Source organism: Chlamydomonas reinhardtii, chromosome 16 (genome assembly GCF_000002595.2).
Source record: "Chlamydomonas reinhardtii strain CC-503 cw92 mt+ chromosome 16, whole genome shotgun sequence".
Taxonomy (NCBI): Eukaryota; Viridiplantae; Chlorophyta; class Chlorophyceae; order Chlamydomonadales; family Chlamydomonadaceae; genus Chlamydomonas; species Chlamydomonas reinhardtii.
The window spans coordinates 974,689-1,000,563 of record NC_057019.1 but is presented as its reverse complement, the minus strand read 5'-3'; the positions used below and the strand labels follow the sequence as shown (position 1 = coordinate 1,000,563).

The 25,875-nt window shown below is 63.5% G+C and overlaps 3 protein-coding genes across 3 annotated transcripts; 2 read left to right on the top strand and 1 right to left on the bottom strand.

Moving 5' to 3' along the window:
- The first annotated feature begins 1,160 nt into the window (after positions 1–1,160).
- On the top strand, positions 1,161–13,266 carry CHLRE_16g649000v5 (uncharacterized protein). Its single transcript, XM_043070764.1, has 21 exons — positions 1,161–1,572; positions 1,644–1,846; positions 2,079–2,492; positions 2,748–2,917; positions 3,174–3,232; positions 3,459–3,553; positions 3,824–4,027; positions 4,286–4,524; positions 4,668–4,803; positions 5,138–5,251; positions 5,652–5,711; positions 5,916–6,416; positions 6,837–7,096; positions 7,271–7,341; positions 7,572–7,654; positions 7,894–8,178; positions 8,386–8,463; positions 8,708–8,795; positions 9,041–9,178; positions 9,390–9,440; positions 9,649–13,266. The coding sequence occupies exons 1-21, from the start codon at positions 1,470–1,472 to the stop codon at positions 11,103–11,105; spliced, it is 4,809 nt and encodes a 1,602-aa protein (XP_042915407.1). The 5' UTR covers positions 1,161–1,469; the 3' UTR covers positions 11,106–13,266.
- A 54-nt stretch (positions 13,267–13,320) lies between these two features.
- On the top strand, positions 13,321–17,026 carry CHLRE_16g648950v5 (uncharacterized protein). The gene is made up of 8 exons (XM_043070763.1): positions 13,321–13,853; positions 13,972–14,090; positions 14,207–14,386; positions 14,597–14,697; positions 14,883–15,241; positions 15,434–15,631; positions 15,958–16,323; positions 16,522–17,026. The coding sequence occupies exons 2-8, from the start codon at positions 13,989–13,991 to the stop codon at positions 16,698–16,700; spliced, it is 1,485 nt and encodes a 494-aa protein (XP_042915406.1). The 5' UTR covers positions 13,321–13,853; positions 13,972–13,988; the 3' UTR covers positions 16,701–17,026.
- A 39-nt stretch (positions 17,027–17,065) lies between these two features.
- On the bottom strand, positions 17,066–25,780 carry CHLRE_16g648900v5 (uncharacterized protein). Its single transcript, XM_043070762.1, has 18 exons — positions 25,282–25,780; positions 24,954–25,025; positions 24,656–24,733; positions 24,205–24,338; positions 23,837–23,879; positions 23,370–23,437; positions 22,772–22,887; positions 22,541–22,593; positions 22,187–22,267; positions 21,926–21,986; positions 21,363–21,506; positions 20,835–20,904; positions 20,501–20,624; positions 19,810–19,884; positions 19,077–19,306; positions 18,603–18,693; positions 18,202–18,269; positions 17,066–17,875 (listed from the first exon to the last, which is right to left on the bottom strand). Exons 1-18 carry the CDS (start codon positions 25,501–25,503, stop codon positions 17,773–17,775), a joined length of 1,833 nt encoding a protein of 610 aa, XP_042915405.1. The 5' UTR covers positions 25,504–25,780; the 3' UTR covers positions 17,066–17,772.
- Positions 25,781–25,875: the final 95 nt, after the last annotated feature.

The following is a 25,875-nucleotide window of genomic DNA, read 5'->3' as shown; positions in this document are numbered from 1 at the left end:
CAGGAGCAGCACCCATCCCTCGTCGCGGCGTCGCCTCCACGTCCCTCAGCCTCTCCCAGCCCCCAATCCCCATCCAGCAAACCTGCCGCCAACTCTCTTCAGGTGAATGTGAGCGTGCGGCAGCTGCAGTCTCGAGGGACGCGTATGGACATTGACAAACAGCCCTAGTAGGCGGGCAGATCTGCAAGGCGTGAAGTTTGGGTGCGATGGGACAGGGTAACGGCACGCGGTAAGGGGCAGGTTGGCGTAGGCCCGTAGTGTGCAGCAGCGCATTCCCAGACCCCAACAGTCAATTTGCGACGTCAAGGCATGAGCGCGTGGCTGGTGTCACGCCTGAGTCACTGTACGAGACATCGCTGACAGTCGCTGACTTGCTGGCAGGCTGGTAGTTTGTTGGCGTGCATTCTTGATTCCTCACGCGAAGTTTGCGTGCCCAAGCGGCAACTTCCAGCAACTTTTCGGTACAGTAACTCCGGCGTTCGACCAGCCGCGCACTCCTGCCCTGCCGTTGCAAATTGTGTGCCATCTTCTGGGGTCTGGGAATTAGCTGCACCCTGTGGGACTTCACCAACCTGCCTTGACACTGTCCCATCGCACGCCCAAGCGGCATGCGGGAACACGGCACGGCATGTAACGGAACTTGGATCCGCCGACTGCAGGATTGCATGCGGATGTATGGGACAGTGTGGAGTCCAGCCAAAGCTGCAAGGGCGCTGGCTATCAGGCGGCGAGAAGATGTGCGGCCGAACGCGCATGCATTTCCTGCGTGATGTGGCCATGTAAAACGACACATGCCCCGGTCCCGGTCGCGCCCCGGCCCCGGGTTGCCAGGCCCCAGGGTGGATAGTCGCATACCGTTATGTACACCACATGACTCCCATCCGTTCCCTTAGTCGGCGGGCCGATTCCCGGCGGCCCCCGTGCCCCTGCGCCCCTGCCTGGGTGCCTAGCTCGCAAGTGTGAGAGCGGCCGGCCGTACTTGGCAGGCCGGTGGGAGCAAACGTTTCCAATATCGTATTGTGCATAATATTTTGCCGCCATTGGCGATTCGGGCGCTCCACCGGTCAGTCGCGTGCCGCAATCCCGTGGGCGATTAGAGGGGGGCCTCGGTCGGAATAATGTTCTTACTACGCATATATAGAAGTGGTCTGCTTGAATCTCCATTTGCAGATAAAGACGAGTAGTTACAGCTTTGGTTGACTGCTGTCCAACAAAACAAGCCCAGGGACAATGGCGGCTTTGGCTGCTCCTGGGCACCTTAATATTTAGGCATGTCGCAGGGGACCTGCACAGGCGGGCCCTTGCGTGGCAAAATGCGTCCCCCGTCATGGACTTTGCTATTAGCCTGGCTAGGAGTTCTTGGCGTCCGTCTTGCACTTGGCCAGGCAGTGGACTGCTCCAGCCTGCTGCGAAGCTCTACCCTGCAGCTCAGCCAGCTCCAACCGTGTCTGAGCCAGGGCACGCAGCCGATGGTGCTGGACGCTTCCAAACGTTATGCTGCTTCACCAAGCGGAAGTCGACAGGTCTTAGACCTGGCGTATGGGGCTTCGACCCTGCTGCTGCTCACGCCAGGTGCGGGGATGCTCTTTTCGAGGACCCTCGCTTCCGTTCGTTAGCTGAAACGTTTCGCTCCCGTTACACAGGTGCTAACATTGAAGTTCTGAGCGCCAGCATCACCGGCGTGCGGCTCGCCACGCCGAGCGCGGCTGCGTTTAAGCTCCTCGCCATCTCAGTTCAGCCGGGCGCCTCGCTCCAGCTCACGGACGTGTCGCTGGAGACGGACTGTGCAACGCTGTACTATTATCAGCAATGGCAGGCGACCGCGCGTCCAGCGGCCGTGTCGCTGGTGAGAGCAGGCTGTGGGTGAGCCCACGCAGTGGCAGCGGAGGCACACGGCGAAGAAACAAAGCGGCCAAAGTGCACAGGGGCGCTCATGGCACGGTTAGCATGAATCCCAAGGGCAAAAGCGCATGTGACAGTGTGCTCACGCCAGCGGCGTCGGGCTAATGTAGCGTGTGTGTGTTCCTTGCCGTGGCCGGACTCCAGACCCCTGCAATTCTTTGTCGTGCCTCGCACAGGCCCCGAGCGGCGACTTAGTTATCTCGTCGTGGCAGCAGTCAGGGGTGACCTTCACGTCCTGCACGCTCACCTGCCGCCGGCCGCCAGCCGTAGCGGTGGGGACCGCGTCGCCCGTCACGACGGCCGTCAGCGTCAGCGACGAGCTAGAGTTCTTTAATGCGCTCTCGCTGGCGTCTGTCGTACAAAACAGCAATGACGGCAGTACATCAGGGCTGTACGGCTCCGGGCCAGTGATGATTGTGGTACGGCAGGATCTGGTGCTGGGCAGTCCGCTGTGGCCGGCCGTGGGGGTGGCGCTGCAGCGCACTGTGACGGTGGTGGGCGCGGCGGCGGCCGTGCCGCTAAGCGCTGTGGTCGGCAGCGGTGGCGGCAATGCTACCAGCGTGGGCCGGCGGGTGCGCATCGACCTGCAGGTACGAGGGCCGAGACGGCGGGGACGGGACGGGCGGGGTACGGGGGGTTCCTGTCGCGGCCAAAGCGGCCGCGGGCGCGGTTTCAAGCTGCTGTTGCGGAGGATGCTGCGGCCTTGGGGTGGCTGGACCGCGGTCGCGAACAAGCGGCAACCACAGCTGGCCCATGCTTGCGTACCGTGACAGTGCTTGACAGCTGCTTTGTGCAGGTCTTAAACATTCCCAGCAATCACCGAACCCGGCCAATGATGCCCGCAGGACCTGATTGGTGTTGTGCACGTGGTGGACGGCGAGGTGCTGACGCTGCAGAACCTCATGCTGTCAAACGCCGGCATGGTGGCGGGCTACGCGCCCGTGCCGTTCACGGGGCTGGGCCTGGTGACCTGCTTCCTGTGGTTCGTCGACGTGAAGCGCTCGCTGGCGCCCAAGTGAGCGGGCTGCTGCACGAGGTCGCGCAATGTCGCTGGAGCGCGGTGCTTGGGCGGGGAAAGGGAATGGGACGGGAGCGCTGGGGCCGCGCGGGGCTTGAGTGGTGCGAGAAGCTGCATTGGGCTTGGCTTTGGCCTGGGAGAGCGGCGGTGGAATGGAAGCTAGGGGCGATCAAGCACTGGGACAGACTGCTGTAAGCTGCATTCGGGTTCAACGGCATGCAGTGCTGAACTGTAAATGGCTTTACCCGTGCAGGCCGCCGGATCAGCTTGTCGTGGCGGACACGGACATTGTCGTGTATTCCGAGGACCTTGGTGAGAGAACGTGGAACTGCATGAATAGGGATGGCAGGCAAATGGGAAACGGGGTGGCGGCCAGCCTCTTGACAAACGGAGTAGCGGGTAGGACATGGAGGCATGGGCGTGTGCAAAAATGGGCGCGGGGAGGCCGTGGGCGTGGCCTGCCCGGGTTACAGGAACAGCTTCGTTCGCAGGCTGCCACCGCGGGGCCGCGTGACTGACTCGCCAACCTGACCTGCAGAGCACATGTCCGTCTGGGCGACGTTCGTGACCACGCCCGCGGGGCCGCTGGCCGTGCTGGCGGCGCCATTCCGCATCGGCATCGCGAGCATCGAGGTGCGACGGGCAGGGGCATTCAACTGGGCGATGGGCAACCAGCGTGCTGGGGACCAGGCATCGCACCCTTGCATGCATCCCCGCCGCAGAAACTCCCAATTCTTTGGACCTCCCGGGTCGACCCGCGTCGGGTCACTCCTCCTTGATTAATCATGGCGGTAAATCGCCCGCGCATCGGCTCATCGGTATGGAGTGACTGTACAGCGCTGCTCCGTTTCAACATCGCACCCTTCTGACTCGTCATGCCTGGCACCTCGCCCCGCCCCACAGATCCAGGCGCCCACCACCGCGGTGCCGTGGCTGACGTTCACGCAGATGCACGCGTACGGCATGGACTTCTTCAACGTGTCACTGCGTAGCGACGTCATGACCGGCCTGAACCTCACGGCGCGGCGGGCCGGCGTGCCGCTGTTTGCGCTCAACACGCCGCTCAATACCACCGTGGTGCCGGTGTGGACGCAGAGCGACCTGCAGGTGTGGGGTCTGCGCGGCGCCGGGTTGGGGCGGTGTGTTGTTTGGTGTGCTCGGCGGTTGGTTGGGACGCCGGTAACACGGGCCGGGCAGGACAGGGCAGGGCAGGGCAGGGCAGGGGGGGGAGTTAACGTTGAACCAATCCCGTAAGGAAACAGTCGCGCGGCAAGGAGAACTGCAGCAGGGGGGGAGGGGTAACTTCCCTCGCTTTGACATGGGGCCACGACTCTCAACCTTTCGAACACTGGCGTGTGCTCGCAGGGCGCGCTTGCGGGCGTGTCGCGGCTGCCGGCCTGCTCCCGGCTGTCCAACACCACCGCCTACTTCCACCTGTTTGCGAACCTCTCCATCGACGGCTCCAAATGGCCGTCTGTGGGCTTCAACATCAGCTGCAACATCACCGTCAGCGGCACACCCGCCCGGCCCGGCAGCACCTGGCTCAACTTCAACCTGCTGCCGCGCTTCGTGTCCATGAGTTCTGGCGCCTCCCTCACCCTCAGGCACGCTCCTGCATGGAACTCAGGGGTATTAATCTCCTCCTGTACTTTCGTACGTCCATTGCCACATGTGTGACTCCCACGAACCCAGGCCGCCAGAACGCTGACCCCGGCCCCCGACGCTCGTCCGCCTTCCCACCCCACAGGTCTCTGACGCCCTTCAACATGCCCAGCGCCCAGCGCACCTACGACCTGGGCGACCTGACCCAGATGACGGCGCCGCTGTGGCCCGTGGGTCGGCCCATGCCGCCGGCCGCCAGCAGCCGCTTCCTCATCCTGCAGGTGCGCGGTTGGCAGCGTCGTCGTCGGCGGAGGCGTCTGATGCATGGATGGGCGGGCGGGAGGGCGTCCGCGACTCGGAGGGCGCCACACACGGCAGGCGGGATTGACAGAGAAGGGAGGGGACCCTCACGAGCCGAGGACTTGAGGACTCGTCGCCAGCGCATTGCCTGGGAATGCTGGCTTGGGCCTGCAGCAGCATGGGCCCCCACCACTCGCCCTGTAGGCCCTGACCGCACCCAGGCAACAACGCGCCTGCTATACTACTGGTCCTGGCTACGCCGTCACTTCTTAAACAATTATGAATGTAACCCCGCCGCCGCCCTGCGCTCCTCAGGACTGCACGCTGGCGCTGCCCACAGAGGAGTACCGCTCGCTGGCCGCGGTGCTGGGGCAGCCAGGCGGCCGCGTGCCCAGCCCCGCATTCAACGCCAGCCTGCGCGGCGTGCAGGTAGGGCGCGTGGCCGCTGTGTGTGCAGGCGAGAGGCCCGGGGCGGCCTGAGGCATGGCGCGTGTGGATTGCAATAGCGCATGGGGCCGCATGGAGTGCGACGTGTGGGGCCGCATGGAGTGTGACGTTGGGTGACGCTTCTAGCATGCCTGCCTGCCTCGTGAAATCCGTAGGCCTGGGCCGGAGTGTTCCTTTCAACGCCATATAATGCTGATGTCGGCCTTGCTGCACTCCGCTCCACGATTGCGATTGTCCTGTGCGTGTTGGCGTGTGGCGCCCCGCTCCCCCCCCCCACCTGTGCGCTAGCTGTCTCTAGGTGTGCGCTGCTGCCCGCACCCCGACATCGCCGTCTTCTTGCTAGTTATGCCTGGAACCCCCGCCCCAACTCCCCCGCCCCCAGGTGGTGTCCAGCACGGCCGCCTCCATACTGCTGGACCGACTTGATGCCATGGGGCTCATTGTGAGTGCGGGGCAGCGCGGGGTTGTGCATTGCCGTGCGGGGCAGCATGGGTCGATGTGCCGCACGTGCATTTTGCATCCCAGAACGGCGCGGATGGGCGCAGGAAGCTACCAGCTGGGGTAGCAGCTGCACGCGACGGCCTGTAGGTGAGAGTCCAAGGGGCAGCTGGGGCCTAACCGCCACTCGCTGTGTTTCCGCCAACAGGCCAGCAACACCGTGCTCACGGACACGAGCGGCGCCACGCCCTTCCCGCCACTGCTCAGCGCCAGCCTGTACGGCACCGCCGGCCTTGTGCCGCCGCCGCCCCCTGCCGCCGGACCCAGCCCCAGCGGCGGCAGCGGAAGCGGAAGCGCCGGAGGGCTGTCCCAGTCCGCGATCATCGCCATTGCGGTCACGGTGCCGCTGAGCGCGGCCCTGCTGGCGGCGGCGGCCGTGGTGGCAGCCTACATGCTGCTGCGGCGCAGCCGCCGCTACCGCCGCACCACCGCTGCACCAAACAGCAAGGATGGTGAGGAGGACGAGGAGGGCGTGTCGCCGGAGAGCCCGGACGCGTTGGCCGCAGCGGAGGCGGAGGCAGAGGCGTCAGCCGCCCTAGAGAAGGCGATGGCGGGCGGCGACGCCGGCTCCGCGGGCGGGTGGGGCGGCAGCGGCAACACGCCCGCGTCCGACCGCAGCGGAGAGGAGACGGGCACGCATGCCAACTCGGTGAGCGGTAGTGCGTTGGCGGGGAGGGAGGGAGGAGGGGAGGGCGGGGAGGAGGGGGAAGGGAGGGGGAAGGGAGGAGAGGAGGGAGGAGGGGAGGGCCGGGGGAGGGAGGGGGGTTGTAGATACCAGCCCAAACTAAACCAAACCCAATGCAATAGAGCGAGGGAGGGGGGAGGGAGGGGGGAGGGAGGGCCCAAACTACACCAAAACCAACGAAAACGAGCGGAGCACAGGGGGGAGGGAGGGGGTGTCAGGCTCACAGGCGACGAGGCATGTGTCAGGGACACATGGCACCAACGAGGGTTTGGAGGCGGGGTCATTGCAGGAGCCAAGACGGACAGTCGGCAGTGATGCTACGGCTAGCAAGGACACGCGTGTCACACATGCCAATACAAGATCTCACACGGCGGCTGCGTGCAGGACACGAGCGGCATCAAAAAGCTAGGACTGCCGGCACTCCAGCAGTCCAAGTCAGGGGACGGCAACAACGCCGGTGCCGGCACGGCTGGCGGCGGCACGGCCGGCGGGGGCACGGCTGCAGGCGGCACGGCTGGCGGCGGCAGCGGCGGCGCACCCAACGGCACCAGCGGCAGCGGCGAGCACACGTCGCGCGAGAGCGAGGTGCCGTCGCAGCCGCCCCTTCACGTGGAGCTGCACCAGCTCATCCTGGACTTTGCCCGGTAAGGCGCACGACTTTACCTCGCCTCGCCACCTGGCCCTGTTTCTTGGCAGCCAACGCTTTCGACGCCCGACCGGCACACCGTGCAGCCCTTGGGGCCTTTGCTCGCGCGTGCAGCCTGCTGACCTGTCCCCCGCGCCGTTCATGTCTTACGGGACGCGTGTGTGTACCACAGGGAAATTGAGGACCAGCACCTCACCATACACGGGCCGCTCGGCAGCGGCGGCTTCGCAGTGGTGTACAGGGGTGAGCAAGGGCCGGGCGTTGCACTGCTGTGTGCCTTGGGGCTGTGAGCGCGGCAGAGCGCGCCGCGCTCCGCGCCCCCTGTTTCTCACGCACGCGCATACGAAGCGCTGGTTGACACGGTTTGGCACCCTATATGCCGCCCGCACATGCGACACGTGCGCACATACCGGACGGCACGCACACGGTGTCGACGTTGTCCCCGTGTGCCTTGCCTGGAACACGCCACACAGGCACGTGGCGTGGCATTGACGTGGCGGTCAAGGTGATTGAGTTCAAAGACGGACTCGCTGCCAACAGCGACGAGCGGATGCGGGTGAGGGGCGCTCCGGGAGGGTGGGAAGGAGGGAGGGAAAGGAAACGGGAGCAGCCGGTGTGCCTGCCACTGCCAGCAGCGGGGCAGGACAATTCCAAGTTGGGAAGAGGCTGGCCCGGCGGCGGTGCCGCGTGTCACATGAATACATCACCGACCCCTCCTCAACGCGTCGCTGCCCTACATAGCCCCCAGCCCCAACCCCGACCTGCAAACCTCGCACCTCCCTCTTCCAACCGCAGACGCGCGCCATGACGGAAGCTGCCATCGCGGCCAACATCCAGCACACCAACATCGTCACCACCTACTCATACGACATCAGGCCAGTGCAGCCCAACCAGCCGGACGCCGGCAGTGCACTGCTGGGCATTGGCCCGGGGCCGGAGGGCGGCGGCGGCGCGCTGGACTGCGCATCGCCGGGTGGCGGAGGCGGCAGCCGGCGCGGCAGCACCAGCGGCAGCCGGAGGGGCAGCTACAGCGGCGCGGGGCCGATGCAGCCGCAGATGTGGAAACTGTATCTCATCCAGGTGGGCGTGGAGTTGTGGGAGTGACGGTGGGGGGCCTGGGGTGGAGGTCACACCGGGCGCCGCGTGCGTGGGTGGAGCGCCTGGCGTGTGACTCGTGCAGCTGCGCCGGCGGCTGCGGTTTCGCACGCCGCTGAGATACCGGTGTTGTACGCTGCTGCCTGCACGCGCATGACCCGGCATTGCCTGTCGTGCCGCTGCCCCCCACAGGAGTTCTGCGAGGTGGGCTCGCTGCGTGTGGCTCTGGAGAACCACATGCTGCAGGGGCCGGACGGCCAGCCCAACCTGGTGAGTCGCAATCGTGCCTAAACGCGAACGTGTGACGTATGTAATTGCCGAGAAACGTAATGGTCAATGTGCGGGTTAAGGGTTATGGAGCTGCTGGCTGTTTGCTTGACGCCCTGGTGCCTCCGCTCCTGGACCTGGCACCGCCTTCCGTCCGAGCTCTCCGTGAAACGCTACGCTGTTGCAGCATCGCCTTCTTTTCACTAGTCATGCCTGGAATCCTGGAATCCCGCCTTCCCTGACGCAGAACCTCATCCTACGGCTGTCGCTGGACGTTGTGCGCGGCCTGATGCACCTGCACAAGAAGAACATCGTGCACGGCGACCTCACGCCAGGTGGGTGCGGGGGTAGCATGGGCGGGGCCGGGCGAGACGGGAGGAGGGATGTTCTCCGGAGGGAGCAAAGGGGTCAGCAGGAGTGGTAGATTGGGCAGTCGCCGGCGTTGCTGCGTCCATCGCTTTGGGGTCTTCCCACAGCACCTCTTGTTACTGCCTGTCGCACTATTTGATGTCGCAGGTGTTGGAAAACCTGTAAGATTCATGCGCACCGCTTACACAAACGCTGCACATATCGCACACAGGCAACATCCTGCTCAAGGCCGACCTGTCACGGCCCGGCCGCTACATTGCAAAGCTGGCGGACTTCGGCCTGAGCGTCAAGATGGACCCGGAGCAGCACTCCGTGGACAACAACCGCACCGGCACGCCCTTCTATGCCAGTGAGTGTGGTGCCGCCGCCGCAGCTGAAACTGCCGTGGCTGCAGATGCTCCACGGCGCGACGGGCAGGAGGGCTGGGGCATGTACATGTCTGCACATGCGTGTTTGTGGGCGGGCAGGTGAATAAAGAGGGCGAAGGGAGCACAACAAATGCTGTCTCAGTGGAGTGCAAGTGCGCTGACGCGCTGTGGCTCTGTGGCAACGCCCCACAGGCCCGGAGGTGCGGCAGCACGGCAACCTTACCAAGGCCTCGGACCTATACGGTGAGTGGCAATGGCTGTCGATGGGCACCGACACACGGCTACCCGACAATGCTTCCTTCCTTTCACCCCTACTAACGGCCATCCCTCGCTGCCTCACCCCTGCTCCCTGCTGCATCCCGCCGCTCCCTCCCCTGCAACGAGCACCAACGGCCATCAATTGAAAAGCTGTGCAAACCCCTTGCCCTGCCCATGTGTGCGCGTCCCGCAGCCTTCGGCGTGTGCCTGTGGGAAATGTACCACGGCCGGCCCTGCTACCAGCGCGTGCGCGGCGTCAAGCACTACGTGCACGCCACCGGCTATCCCTCCTTCCCGCCCACCGCGCCGCCTCAGCTCGCAGACCTGGCGGCGCGCTGTATGCGGCGCCCTCTGGAAGAGCGGCCGCAGCTGATCGAGGCGCACGAGGTGCTGAGGCAGCTGCTCATCGCCGTCGGCAGCGGCCTCAACAGCGGCGGCAGCTACAGCTGCGCCGCCAGCGAGACCGGCTACGCCACCAGCGGCAACCCGAGCATGGAGTGGCCCTTCCTGGCTCAGAACCAGGCGGCGGCCATGGACAACAACCCCTACGTGGGCGCACTGGGCATGATGGGGCCGGGGGGTGGGGGTGGAGGCGCCGCACACGGCGCGCCTAGCCGCGGCAACAGCACCCGCAGCCTCATGGGTGGCGTGGCGCCGCAGGGGCCAGTGGGGCCGTACGGCGCAATGGCCCCGGAGCTGGCGGGCGCGCCGCCCATGTACGCGCCGGCGCCGCCGCCGGTGCCGTGGGGTGTGCCCGGCGCGCCCGGCATGCAGCCGGTGAGCCCGGGCGGGCACTTGGCGGCGGGCGGCGTGGCGCCGCCGCCGGGGCTCATGGGCGGGCCGGCGGCCGCAGGCATGACCGTCAGTCCGGGCGGCGCGTCGGGTCGCAGCCGCCTACACCACCAGACCGGCGGCTCCGTGCACATGCAGCAGCAGCAACAACAGCAGCAACAGCAGCAAGTGCAGATGGCGACGTTTGGGGTCCAACAATCGCCGAATTTGCAGCAGCAACAACAGCAGCAGCAGACGTCGAGTGAGGTCTCGGCGATGCTTCCAATGCCAGGGCATCTACTCCAGCAGCAGCAGCAGCAGCAGCAGCAGCAGCAGCAACAACACCAACAGCAACAGCACATGGCGGCGTTCCTGGCACAAGCGCAGGCACAGCTGCAAGCAGGGCCTGGGTCCTTCGGGGGATCTGGCTCTTACGGCTCCTACGCAGGCGGCGGCCCCGCGGGCCCCGGTGCGCCCTTGGCCCGCACCTCGCACAGCAGCAACGCCGGCGCGTACGTCAGTGCCACGCCCGTCAACTACCGCAACCCGGCGCCGCCGCCGATGCCAATGCCGCCGATGCATGCGCCCGCACAGGTGCGGCAGCCGGTGCCGCTGCTGCAGATGCTACAGCAGCAGGGCGCGGAGGGTGTGGGCCAGGCGACACCGCGGGCCGTGCCGTTCGGCCTCACTTCCAACAGCCAAGTACTGCCTCCTGAGCTTGCGAATGGAGGCGGCGGTGGTGGCGGCGGCGGGCAGGTTACCTTGAACATGGCTTCCAATGGGGAGCAGGATCCATTCTACTCGGCCGGGGCGGGCTCCACGGCCGGCAACACCACCCCAAGCTCTGCTCGCATCTCCGGAGCTCATGCACGGCCATAGGGGTTGTGTGCTCGCTGTTGGCGTACAAGTGTACATCTTGTTGACTCTTGATTCCGAGAGGATACTGTGAATTGACTCAATAGTATGCAATGATTTGGCTTGAGAGCATTCGGCAATCGCTGATGGCAACCAGCCGGCGGGTAGCAGGACCTGCGCGCTTAGCATCCGTTATTGCACGTGTCTGTGCGCCTTGGGCTTTCCGTGTGTACTGACGGGGTATTGAGAGATCATCATGCGGCCACTTGTATTACGGTCCCGCGCAGTGTGGCAGCGGACTGTAGTACAGGGCATGTGTGCCGCTAACGGACGCGATATCATGTAGCATGCATGTGGTACACAGCACCTTGGTCGCTGCGGGATCACGCCGCATCCTTCTATGCTGCTGATACGCACGTCGCCGAGCGGACCCTGCCGCAAGGACACTAGCTCTATCGCAGAAGGCATTATTCTATAGCATTTGCAGACTTGTTGGGTTACTGCCGAGCAATGCATCGCACCCTCATCACCGTCGTGGACGTCGTTTGATACCGAAGTGCGGTATGCTTGAAGCCAACGGTCAGCGACTTGCACACCGTGATCGCTGTTGCAGTCACGACCTGCAGGCCATGCCTGTACGGGCTTCTGCATAATGGTGGGTAGGTGTGTAGTGGGCGCTGCTGGCGCGCACACGAGCTGCGGCGTAGCCTGAAGGCGCTTGGTCCCAGGCCGATGCGCAGTGCGGGCCAGTGGTTTGAATGCTTGGCTGCTGGTACTTGTTGTCAGTTGGGCCGCGATCGGGGCCGGTGAGCCAGGCACGCTGTACGGTATTCAACGAGTTGGGGCACATAATGGTACATCCCTAGGCGCGACCATGCGTAATTGTGTGCGGCGTGCGCTACGGCACGCACGGTGGAAGTGATTGATGCATAGTTGGGTTCAACACGTGGCTCCAAATCGAGTGTTAGCATGCAGCCTCAGAGAGGCCACTATGGTGGAATGGGGGCGGGGCTTCGACTCCCCGCGTTGCAGGATGGAAGTTTCAATCGCCAGCTGGCGTGGCTACGTGGCGTGGCCCACAGCAGGTCAAGGACCACGGCTGCAACTTGCAAGGCAGAAGAGTGTGTCTGTGTGTGGGACAATTGGTAATTTTAGTGCACCAGCAAATGGAAAGGAGCTGTAGCCGTGTAGGAGCTGCCGACGGAGAATTGTTAAAATTATATGGCGACAAACGCACTGCATGACTGGAGAGTTTCTGGTACGCGGCCCTCAAGGTACCGTGCGTATGGATACCGTAGCTTCGTTGACACCCCAGCTCGTGTAAACATCAGCCAGTGGCACACCTTTGAGTGCTTTTGCATAATACCAAAGTAGCAAGGGTATCACGGTAGGTCGGTACAGTGCTCGTATCTTCCATCTACACTGTAGAAATCTGCCCAAAATCCGCCGAAGGCGGAGAAAAATTTTTGGGTTTGGGTGCCACGCATCTACGCAGTGTAGACGGTTTTGGCCGGCTTTGGTGCAAAAATGGGGGAAGCGTAGACGTTTTGGGGGGCTTGGGGGCTTAAGTGTAGATGCCGCGGTCAGGGTCATCTACGCATGTGTAGATGCCGGGTGCCTGAGGGCATCTACAAGATACGAGCACTGGGTCGGTAGCCATGCTCGGTACGGTTAGCATCATGTACTTGAGGAGTCTTGGACAGAAATTGTGGGGCAAGCGAGCTGCAGGGATAGGCAGGGACGCGGGGTTCCGTTACTCGGCTGGCGCTCTGCCCGTCAGCCTGCGAGGTCGCCTCAGCCAGACCGTGCACTGTAGCACTGGGCTTCGCTGTCTGTGATCATCGGGAAGGCAGAAAGCTCCATACCGGGCCGATTGACGGATACCAAAGAAGCGTTGGATGCGAGGATACGGGAGGACAAGCTTGGCGCACCGTAGCGGTCGATGCTGTCCTAGACTACTGCGCTAGGGCGGCTAGGCCAGGCCAGGCATTCGTGTGCACGCCATGCTGTGTTCACCGGAGGCTCCCAACTCAGCTTTGGGCACGCCGGCAGTTGCTGGGAAAGGCGCATGCTGCCCGAGTGCGCGCTGGGTCCACGGTTGGGTCCGCCTGGACCAGCACTTGAAAGTTGCAGGGACCGCAAGGAGTAGCAAGGAGCGGTGGTTTGGGCAATTTTCACCGACTGGGTATGCGTATTTTGTATTTCGTACATGTTAGGACCTTGGTCACACCCTGACTCGAGGTCGCGGGAGGCGGTAAGCTCGCGTCGGGCACACCACGGCACACGAACAGCCGGCAGGGAGACGACGAGGCTACGCCAGCGACACCAGCTTTGCTCCAAAGTTCATCTAAAGGAAGCTGTGATAAAAACAGCAAGATGACGGACGCTGGCACCTTCGCATCCACGAACTTCAGCAGTACACGCTACCGTCGCCTTCCCGCGGTGTGAGAGCGCATGGGCCGCACTATTTGAGCCGAACCGGCCAGCTGTTTCCTTTACACCTCATTCCATAGCTTCGCACGCTGACAACGGACATCAACAAACAAAGTCAATCAGACTCTCGGCGGAATAAGTTCCACCGCTCGGACACCAAACCCAAACCTCCTCTGATCAAGCCAACTAAGAGCAATCTATTTCAGCGGTATCTTGGTGCAAACATAGCCGCCATGAAGTGTCAGCTGGCACTTGCCCTGATTCTGGGGCTCGCGTGCGGAGCTCTCGCCGCAGACATTCCGCCACGCATTGATGGCAACGCGGGAGCTGGGCTGAACGGTGAGTGGGCGATTCAAAGACGGCATTAACGCTTGACCTGGCACCATAGGTTGAAGCTGACATGTCTATCCGCACATGCAGCTCCCACCAGTAAGCTCCCTTGTCCTTGCTCGCGCAGTGACGTTCGGCGACTTCATGAATGGAACTATTGCGAATATGCTAAACGGGACACTGGGCATGCTAAACGCGACGATGAACAATATGCTCGGCAACGCCACAGCGACTGCGTGCAAGCAGGTGTGCACGTGGCTGTCCGGAGCTCCCCCCACAAATAACTTTAGCGACCCGTGTCGGTCGCCTGTCGCCATGTATAGTGCACGTCCTTGATCATACTTACTCCCCTGTCTTTACAGGCAGGCCTGGATTCCACCTGCACCCTTGCCGACATCGCGTGCAAGCAAGCTGGCATTGACAATAAGGACAAGTGCGCCGCCGCCCTGAACGGCAACGCTGGCATGACGGTTCGGGCCCCTCGTGGCGACGACGACCGGCCGCGTCAGTGGGGTGTTCCCAACTCTCGCGGCGAGACCGAGGCAGGTCGAGGGGAGATTGCACCGGGGACACGCTGGTGGCACCGTGGCACCAGCCCCGCCCTTCTCCTGGGCCACCACCCCCAAGACGGACATACATGCTGGGACCACCTCGTTGGGCTCGGGCACATGAAGTACATAAACCCTCCCCCATGCTGTTGACACCCCTCCCTACCTTGATCCCTACCTCCCCGCATCTTGCTGCCCCTGCAGTTCGATGACCGCAAGTCGCCCCGGAAGGTCGCACTGCTGGGCCGGTCCGCGATTGTGCGCATCTATCCCAACTACAGCGACCCCTCCGTCTACCTCACCCTGTGAGTCATGCGCATGCGTTGCAACTCCTTTGTCTCTTGCTGCCCCTGGGGCGCCTGGGCACCTGGCCTGTCCTCACGGACTAAGCCGCACCCAGTGGCGGCGTATCCAACACTCGCTGAAGAGCCGTTCCTCACGCCCTTTCACCTGCCCACCACCACCACCACCACCACCACCACCACCACAGGAAGTTCGGCAAGGTGGTTGAGCTGGACGCCCAAGGCCGCCCCGTCCGCGGCCACTACATCAACTCGCTGGCGGACGCCTCGAGCGCTGTCACCATCTCCACCGGCAACCTCACCATCGGCAACGTGACCTCCAGCTTCGCCAACGTGTCGGTGCAGCCTGCCCTGGTGTCCAACTTCCGCTCCGCCTGCCCCAACACCCCCTCGCCGTCCCCCTCGCCCAGGCCCTCTCCCTCTCCTTCTCCATCCCCCAGCCCCAGCCCCAGCCCCACCAGCGGCTCGGGCAGCGTGTCTGTCTCCGCCTCCACCACCGTGTCTGCAGGCGGCCGCCGCATGCTGCAGCAGGCCGCCCCTGCCCCCAGTGAGTACCATGGCAGCTCCTAAGTTAGCGGTTACGCCTTTATATTACTTCGTCTTCTTTAGTCGTTGGTGTTACCCCGCGCCGCAATACAGTATGCGCTGCTGTCAACACTGATTACCCATGCTATAGATTAAACCTAGCCTCAATCCCTTGCCCCCAATCCCTTGCCCCCCTTCCCTTCCACTTCCCCAGCCCTTGACGTGAGCCTGCTGTTCGGCATGGACGGCGCTCTGAGCCTGCCGTACGGCGACGCCAAGTTGTCCATCCCGGCCAACGGCCTCAAGTTCTCGGTGCTGGTGCGCAACTGGCCCTTCTGCAACGTCAACAACACCCTGCGCGTGTCGCTGCAGCTGATGCTCGCCAACAACGCATCCGCCACCACCCAGCCCGGTGAGTGGATGTTTTGGTGTGTGCGCCATCGCCATCGCGCACCTTCATGCACCCGCTGAACTCGCAGCACTGCGCCATGGTCGGTGGCACCGTGTCGTGTCGGTCGCGTTCGCAGTCTTGCAACACCGGCCTTACCAGCAGACACCTGCTCACAGCGCCACTGCCCGCACTGCCAGACCCTTACTCATGCGCCACCAGCAAACTACCAGCCTGCCAGCGAGTCAGCGACGTCTCAATTGCCCCTTACCCTGTCCAATCGCACTCATCTGCCACCTGACCTCCCCCGCCCCCGCCTCCTGCCTCTCGCCTCCACCTCCTCTTACCAGTTGACTCGACCGCCAGCCCCTCTGTGGCCTCCAACCTCAAGATCCAGCTGGGCACCAACTACACCTCCTACCTGTCCTTCCTCAACTACGCCCTGGACGGCACCAGCGGCACCACCCAGATGCCCGTGTCCGTCACCGTGCTCGCCGCCAACGCCACCGCCTCCGCTTCCATGGTCATGACTAACGCCACGGTCATGACTAACGCCACCGCCAACGGCACCATGAGCGCCAGCGCCAGCGCGACCGTGACGGCCTCGGGCGGTGGTTCGGACGACGACCAGGAGGACATGGAGGACCGCAGCGCGACGCAGGTGATCATGCTGCTGCCCAACCCCGCCAAGTACAACGCCTCGGCGATCTACTACGGTGAGGCGCATGGCGTTGCGTGCCAAGGGTTGTCGTGTTGGGCGCTGGTAGTGCTCGGCGTGATGGGAGCATTGTAGGGGGAGGCAGGTGAGGGCCCTGGCAACGGGAACGTGTTTGGCTGCACCTGCATGCCACCAAGACTGCAGCACAACACACGCCCGCTGACGCGCCTCTTGTTTCCCTCCCGCGCGCCCACAGACCCCACCCAGACCACCACCTCGGCCTACCTCAGCTCCACCGACCCCTCCAACACCGCCAGCCTGACCGTGACCGCCACCACCGGGGCCGGCGGCGGCAGCGGCGGCGCCGCCTCGGGCGTGCGCATGTCGGCAATGGCCCTGGTGGCCGCCTTCGCGCTGAGCTTTTTGATGCTGTAAGAGCGCTTGATGTTTTGTCTTTTAATGCGAAAACGAATGAGGATCCCGGACTTGCCGTGCATCGGTCTTTTTGTACGGCTGTGTTTGACTGAACTTCTGGACCAGTACGGTTTGCTGGTGCGCGCGTGACCTGACCATGACACTCGTGACATTCACACCTGAGGGAGCAGGGTGAGCTGCTGTGCTAATGGCTGTCAGGATGATGAGGGATTGGGGGATATCTTCCTCTAACATGTATATATTCATTGTGAAGAGCACAAATCGTTCAGGTCGTGTGTGGCGCATGCAGTTGCCATTGATTCATCCACCTAGCTTTCCTCGGACGTATGCGCGCCGCGGCTGTGTTGGGGTCTGGGGGACATTGTACAATGCCTTGGTTACAGAACCCGACATCGGCAGGCCCTGCTGAAAGACGCAGGCAGTTTTGTAATGGGATGCCTACGGTAATGTTCAGCAGGGGAGGCCCTCCCCTGATTTGAAGGCTCCCGGATACGCGGCGGCACCCACGCGCCAGCCCACTCCTAAGCCGGGCCCGCACGCGCCAGCTACCCAGCCCTACCGCCTGCTGCCTCCTGCACGTCTCCACCACACCGCTGGTCCGCAGTCTCCAGCGTGGGGGCGACGTATTTCCATGATCGTCGGTGCCTGGGCTGGGTGCCATTTTGTTTATCAGGCCGCAACTACATTAGACACTTGCTTTGCCTTTTTCATGTCCCATATACCGCTGGTCCGCAGCTCGTCACCCGCGAGGGCTCCCCGTGCGTGGCGCGCCCAAGCCCGACCTCAGCACTACAACTCCCACCATTCGGTGCCACCAGACCCCGCCGCCAGACCCCGCCAGGTCTGCATCACGCCGCCATCACAACTCGTCTACCAGTTATTCACCGCCGGGGCTCTGCATGGTCCAGCTCTGCATGCTTTCCGAGTCCCCGACACGTCCCAGCACCCCATTACCAGCTTCCCCAGCACCCCCAGCTCCAGCGACAAGCTGTGTGTTCCCAGCAGGTTCCTCCCCTGCTTCCCACACAGCCCCAGCTCCAGCCCCAGCTCCAGCACCGCCTCCTCCTCCGCCTCATGACGAGCAGGACAGCATGCATACGCCCGGCCGCCCCTCCATGTCGGGCGGCGGCGGGGCCGAGTACTTGGCAGGCGCCTCGGGCTGCTCGTCGTACGGCCTGCGTGTGTTAAGAAAGGAGGAAGGTATGTGTATGTGCGCGCGCGTGCGCAAGTGTGTGTGTGTGTGTGTGTGTGTGTGTGTGTGTGTGTGTGTGTGATGATGCCGATGTGGACGTGGGAAACGGAGAAACGCGCGGCATGTGTGTGCGTTTCTGCTACCTGTAGGGACCTGGGACACAGGGCACAGCAGCAGGCGCGCTCTTGCCCCTCGCCGGCTGCCCACTCTGTAGTGACACCCTCTCTAGCCCAGTCTCCCGGCCTCCCGGCCTGTCCCAGCCTGCCAAGTCTACCGCACGCCCGCCTGCGCACGCCCTCTGGCCCCTACCTCTCCAGCACCTCCATGAGCGCCTCCAGTTCGCTGTAGTCGCCCTGCTCCGCCGCCTCGATGGCCCACTGCACACACACAGAGGCAGGCACACATGCACATTAAAACACGCACGCACAGAAACACAGGCACGCTAAAACACGCGGACACTCGTGTCCAGTTTTGGTATCGCGGCGCTGTCCTGCCTCTTCTTCCACTCGACACACTTCGCACCGCACAGGCACGTGTCAGCATATGTCAGCATGTGTCATCTGATACGCAAGCACAGCGGCACTGACCCCCCACCCACCCACGCACCCACGCGCACACCACCCAAACCCTGTGTCTCCTCTTTGGTGCTATTAAATTGGTGAAAGCACAATGGGTTCCCTGACGGTTCCTTCACACACGCGCACGGGCACCTGCAGCAGGTGCTGGCGGGGGATGAACTTGGGGCACGCCAGCCGCTGTGCCGCCTGGCGCTCGGCATCCGGTGTGCCGTCCGCTCGGAGCCTGCAGCCGGCAGAGCGGAGGACAGGGTTGAAGGGGGGTTGTAAATACCAGCCCAAACTAAACTAAAGGGGGGGGGGCGGGGTATGTGCCCGAGCCCAATAGGGGCGGGATGGGGGTGAAGTGCCACAACGTCGGCCCATGGTCGCGTCGTTGGTACCGGCGGCGACTTCCAGGTCCAGGGGACCGAGCCCCTGCCCTGGCGCTGGCGCTGGCGCTGGCGCGGTGGTTACAAGTGCGCGGGGACCACATCTTGGCCTGCCCCGCTGCACTTCCGTTTCGCCCCGTGATCAAGCCCGTCGCACCAAAACCTCACGGATACAGTCGCCGCATATACATCAGGCACCCACGCACGCACGCACGCACGCACGCACGCACGCACACACCTGGCCTGGTACGCTTGCAGCCACTGCCGCCACGCCGCCGCCCGCTCCTCACTCAGAGGCTGACCGCGATTCAGAGCCGCCGCCAGGCGCCCCGGCAGCTGCTGCGGCCCCTCCGCCGCCGCACCGCCGCCCTCCTCCGAGCTGCTGCCGCCGCCGCTACCGATGTCACACAGGGCTCTGAAGGTGTTGGTGAAGTCGGCATCGTCTGTGTACATCATCTTCATCAGCTCCTGCGTTAAAGAGCACAAGGAAACATCAGCGCAACGACTGTGCATGTGGGTGTGGGCGTGTGGCGCGTGTGTGGGGAGGAGAGGTTGGGTCAGCATCAGCAGCATGTGAACAGCACGATACGGCATCTTGCGGCATCAGCTGTATCTAATGCTCAAGAAGAACGCACTCACGCAATCACAACACACACACTGGCGCGCGCACACACACACACACGCACACACGCACACACACACACACACACACACACACACACACACACGGGTAAACGTTGTTTAGCGCGCCCAGGGTGCGGAGCATGGACGCATACAGGTGCATCGCGGGGTCAGGCCGAATGGTCGCCCGTGGGGTTACAGGCTCATCGCGGGTAAGTATGACTACCTGGGTGACGGCAACCACGCGACGCTCGGTAAATTGGTAGGTATCCGTAAGTAACTCCGGCGTCGTCTGGGCGGGCTTTCGTTTCGTTTTTTTAACACACACACACACCGACACACACACGCACCTGCGCCAGGGTCCTGTCGTACTCCTTGAGTCCCAGCTTGGCTGCCATGAGCTGGTTGTAGGTGGTGGACAGGACCTGCATGGGCGAGTGGGTGTGCGGGTGGGTGGGTGGGCAGGTGGGTGAGCGGGTGAGCGGGTTGGCGGGTGGGGTAGTCAAAACGAAACCCCAAACTAGCCAGGCTCGCCAGGCACCGGTGGATAAGTGGACACTGGCGCTCGGTGTATGCGGCAGGCACATAGAGGCACACACACGCCTGGTGCGTCACGTATGCCACCAGCAGCACTCCCGCGGCGGCTGCGGCGGCGCACGCCACGCCCTCCAACCCGCCCGAACCCCGTAAAGCCCCTCTCCACCAAACTCTTGCCCCTTCACAGCAGCACACGCACACGTACACCCCCCGTGCGTGCGTGTGTTTGAGCCTGGGTGGCAATTTCGAAGGCGGCTACCGTCAGCACCGCCCACACGCGCAAAACCGAAGAGCTCATCGCCTTCTTTCTACCGGTTTGCGGGATGTTTTGCTGGGAACCTGGGGACTCGGTGCATTTCGGGAATGGGGACCATTGTCGCGTGCCACTCCGTTGTCAAGCATCGACCACGCTCTCCTCCTCGCTCTATCGCATTGGGTTTGGTTTAGTATGGGCTGGTATCTACACCCCCCGCCCCCTCCCCCCCCCCCACACGCGTGCCGTACCTCGCTGTACCCGACCAGCGCCTCCGTGGCCGCCTCCCGCCCCAGCAGGTCTGCGGCCAGGAGGGCGTTGCCCAGCATCACCACGTTGAACTGCCCCGCCTCGGGTTGGTTGCGGTACGAGTACCTGTGCGGGCAGGTGGTTGGTGGTTGGGTTGGTTGGTTGAGTGGGTGGTTGGGTGGGTGGTTGGGTGGGGGTTCCAGGCATGCTTAGTTGAAGGAGGTGCGGCTTGGGAGGCGTGGGGAGCAGAGGGGGGTAGCGGAAGGTTGTTGGCGGCGGCGGTTGAGGTGTCAAGTTGCATCGCACTGCGTGTGTCGGGTCCGGCCACACCCGCACCTGCGACCGCTGGCGTCCGTGAGGTTGGGGGTCCAGTCCGGGTCGAACACATCCAGGAAGCCGTACGGGCCTGTGGACGTGTGCGTGTGTGTGGGTTGCGCGGTGGTGGTGGTGGTGGTGGTGGTGGTGGTGGTGGTGGGGGTGGTGGGTAAATATGCCCGAGCCCAACGAAAAGGGGGCAACGTGTGCAGGTGCGTGTGGGGGTAGACAATTGCAAGACCCGACTAACACGGAGGACGAGCAGGGGACTACAGGGCTGCGGCCGGAGCAAGTATCCCACCAGCACTTGAGCACCCACCAGCCCGCAGCCCATCCCACCTGTGCCCCCGTCCATCCCCATTGCATTGGGTTTGGTTTAGTTTGGGCTGGTATCTACACACACACACACACACACACACACACACACACACACACACACACACACACACACACACACACACCGCCGGCTGCCCCCGCTGCCTATTCCCCCTGTGCCTGCTGCCACAACCTCGCAGCCCCTTCCCCCTCGCCCCCCCCTCCCCGCCGCACCGTAGTCGATGGTGAGCCCCAGGATGCTCATGTTGTCGGTGTTCAACACGCCGTGCACGAACCCCAGCGCCTGCCACTGCGCCACCAGCCGCCCGGTGCGGGCGCAGGCCTCCCGCAACAGGCCCAGGTAGGGCTCCGGCTCGGCTGCAGGGGCGACAGGAGGAAGGGAAAGGAGGAGGCGGAGAAGGAAGTGGAAGGAAGGCAAGGCAGGTGTTAGGCGGGTGTTTGTGGGGCGGAATGGAAGTGGGTTGAAGGGGTGATGCCATGATGGGATGGGCCGCTGGCAAGGCGGTGAGGCGGCCGCTCCTCCACCTTGGCAGGCGGTCCGGCAGCCAGGCCAAACACACGCTTTTGTTTACAGGCGGTCCGGCAGCACGGACTGTAAGCACGGCCAAATACGCGCTCACGGGACGCCCATGGGGGCACCCTTACCGCGCCGAAGGCACCTATCCCCCCTGCCCACAGATCCTTCCTCTCACTCTCAGCTCTCCCCCCTTCAAACACAAACACACAAAACACACCACACACACACACCACACACACACACGTGCCCTCTCCCTCACCTGCCAGGTGCGGCATGTGGTGCTTGATCACCCAGTCAGCCGCCATCTTGACCAGTCCCACCTGTACGGCAGCAGCAGCAGCAGCAGCAGCAGGCAGGCCGTACACAGTACGTTGCGTACGGCAGGGGTGCAGAACGATTAGGGCGGTCGGGAATAGCAAGTCAGCAGCGGCACAAGCGTGGCGCGGGGCTAGCTCACTGCCCCAAGAATGCCACACATCCAACACCGGGCTCAACCACCAGTGTTCAGGAGTGTGCGCACCTCGCCGGCGCCGCGGCTGACGGGCAGTTGGAAGGTGCCGAAGCGCACGAACGACGGCGCCACACGGCACACCACCGCACCCTGCATGTAGGAGAGGTTTTACTGTCATGCAGAGCGCAGGGCATGTGCTGCGGCATGTTGCTTGTTGCAAGTGGACGTACCTTGATCCCGATACGCCTTCATGCCTACACGCGCCGATGCGCGTACATGCAAGTGCGCCAATGCAACAACTACACCTACGAACCACCAGGGTCTCCGTGCGTGGACGCGCCCACACCCTCACCATGCCCTCACCCGTGTGCCCAGGCATAGCACCATCACACACATGGACAACAACATCACAAACACACGCACCTGTTCCATTTTGGCGTTGCCGTTGTAGAACATGTCGCGAAGCACCTTGTCACCTGGGCTTGGGCAGTTTTGTACGGAGAGCAGTTTGTGAACAACACGGCGCCACCGTGTAGTGCATGGTGTAGTGTGGCGCCTGTTGTGTATTGCAACCGAAGACCACATACCCCTGCAGCCCGCCCTCCCCACTCCCGCCCACCGCTCCCACCGCTCCCACCGCCCCCTCCCGCCCACCTGTTCCCACCAGGCTCAGGGCCCGGGTGGTGGGCACACCCAGGGCCGCCATGGCCTCGCTGGCCACGAACTCGCGCAGGCTGGAGCGCAGCACGGCGCGGCCGTCGGCACGGCGGCTGCGGCAGAGAGAGGGGGAGAGGGAGAGGGGGAGGGGGAGAGGGGGAGGGGGAGGGGGGAGCGCAGAGGCAGGCGGCAGTAGGATACGGGAGGAGGATGGAGTTGGCAGGACGTGCGGTGGGTTTCGGTGGTGGCGGTAGGTGGGGTGGTTAGCGGGTGGTTGCAGGAGATGTGCAGTCATGGAGCCATGCGGTGTGGCTGTGAGGCGCCCCCATGTGCCACGTACCACGCCCACGAACCACGCACACGCCATGCGTCGGCCCCTTCCCCTTCCGCTTTCCTAGCTTCCACACGCCCCCACACGCCCCCTGTCTTGATTTCTTTGGGTATGGAATAAACCTACCCCCGCGCCTGTGCACCAGCTTGGGCTGGAATTTACACACACACACACACACACCACACACACACACACAAACACACACACACACACACACACAACCCATCCCCCTACCCCCACCCGCCCCCCACCCCCCCACCCCACCTGTAGGGCGTCTTGCCTGCGCCCTTGAGTTGCAGCTCCCAGCGGCCGCCCGTGGCGGGGTTCACCACCTGCACGGCACAGGGCCAGGTGCGGGCAAAGGCGGTCATGCGGTCAGGGAGGGTGGTGCAGGTGCAAACAGTCAGGTAGGGGGCGCGGGTGCAGGTAAAGGTCAGGGGGCCTGGGGCGCCGCGTGATTCTCAACGTGGGGCAACATGTTGTGCGGCACAGCGCGTGTGTGGGGGGGCGGGGCGCGGGGGGCGGGGGGCGGGCGGCCGTGTGCGCGAGCGGGTGGCTGTGACACTACCGATGGCCGTATCGCCATGCGTGGCGCACAGACCGCGTATGTCCATGGCTTCTTGGCTCTGAGGAGAGCCTTTAACGCCATGTCTATAATACCGTATATGACGGAATCACCCCCACGAGCCTCCAGCACGCCTCCGGCGCACCCCGCACACCGCACGGCGCACCTCGCCGAGGGTGATGGCGCGACCGTCTCCCAGCTGACCCGCCCTGCGAGGAGCCAAGCAGTGTGTGTGTGTGTGTGTGTTAAAGAGCACAAGGAAAACATTACGCGTAGGACAGTGTATGCGATGCAGAATTACGGCCGCGGATTACCTTCAGAGTATACTGTGTGTGTGTGTGTGTGTGTGTGTGTGTGTGTGTGTGTGTGTGTGTGTGTGTTTGCGTTTCAAGAGCACAAGGACAAAACAAGCGCAAAGGGGGCGCGTGTGTGTGGCACAAAGTGCACTCAGTCACTTCCACCTACAAGCCACATCACGCCCCCACCTCCAGCTCCCACCCCACACCTTCCCGCACCTCCCATGCGCCTGCTCACCACTGGCCGAACTGGTGTCCGCCGTAGCAGGCGGCGAAGGGCCGGGCGCCCGGCAGCGGCGCGGCGCCGCTCATGACCAGCGCAAACTCGGGCCGCTCGCACTCGGTGGGGTCCAGACCCAGCAGCCGGGCCACCTGCGGTGTGCGTGTGTGTGTGACGGGCGGATGGGGTGGTGGTGGGCATGGGGTTGGCCTGTTACAATCCCAAAAAAAGAAGACCCCAAAGAAGACCCGGAACCATGGGGCGGGATGTGGCGGTTACATTCATGATTATTTATGATTAACTAAGAAGTGAAGGCGTAGCCAGGTGGGGGAGAGGCGAGGGCCCATTCCCACATAGTGAGAGGCCCAGGGTCGCTGACAGGGCTGCTCCAGGTCAGACACGGTACCTCCTCCTTCAAGTGGCTTGTGCAACGTCATGATGTGGCTCGTACGGCATGGCTGACACGTACCTTGGCTGAGTAGGTGATGGTGTACGGCACACCGTCGGGGGGCGTGGGCTGTACGGGCGTGAACAGCGCCCCTTCTACCTGCAGTCGAGGGGTTGACAGAAGAGAGGCAGGAAGACGGATCATTTGAGGCGACTGGCATACCACAGCCCCGGCCGCCGCGCCCGGCCCTTGCATCAGTCAGCGGCCATCCACACCCAGGTGCCTATGCCATACAAATACGCGTGCATGCAACACGCAAAGGTACACACTCATCAATTGACAAACACACGCTCGTACACGTGCAAATGCGCACACTCACCTGACGTACGACATTGGTGGTGTTGGGGTCCGCGGGCAGCTCATTCACAAAGGTGTGAGCCCAGGGCAGGCTCTGCGGCGCACAGCGTGGCAGCAAGTCATCCGGTCAGTTTGTTGGACAGTTAGCTAGGTATTGTCAGCTAGATATTTGTTGATCAGGCGGTCTGGGGAGCCATGCTGATCCGGCAATGCCCGCCCCCACAGCTGGAGGAGCATGACGATGCGTCAGCTGTAGCCATGGACTCTGGCAAGCCTTAGTGATGTCCTTTGAGCCCGTGCCAGCAAAGTCTTAGAGCCTGTCACAGGCCTCAACCTCAGTGCCCACGCACCTCCAGGCGGGCTCCAGCCTCGGCGCCCACTGCCGCCGCCGCGCCGCCCACCGCCGCTCCCCGAGTCCCGCGGCCGCTGCTGCCGCTGCTGGCACCGATGCCCCCACGTGAGGCTGCCATGGCAGCGGCATTGGCATTGTTAGCCAGCTGCGCACTGCCCCACGTGGCGGCTGGTCCCGAGCTCCTCAGGGAGGTCCGGGACACGGCCCAGAGCCCGCCCATGACCGCGCGACGCATTCTGGGCACCGCGGGGGTGGATGACGCACGCGCAACACCGCTCGCTGGTCCCCGAGCTTCCGAGGCCGGTAGGCGCAAGGTTGCGGGCAATACGCCCGATGCAGCCATCTACAGGTCAAGTGGCGCCAGCTTTGGACGCGATTGAGCAACGCGAGTAAGGAGAGGATGCAAGATGGTCGGAGGCTCAGAGTTTTGGGCGCACCGATTAGGTCGCAGTGCTCAACGGCGATGGCTATCAAAGAATGATATTGAGAGATAATGCATGTACAACGTGAGTATACTGTACTGTAGAAATTGCGTATTCAGTGCATGGCCTTTGCACTCATCGCTATTCTGTCGCCCTTCGAAGGCATACAT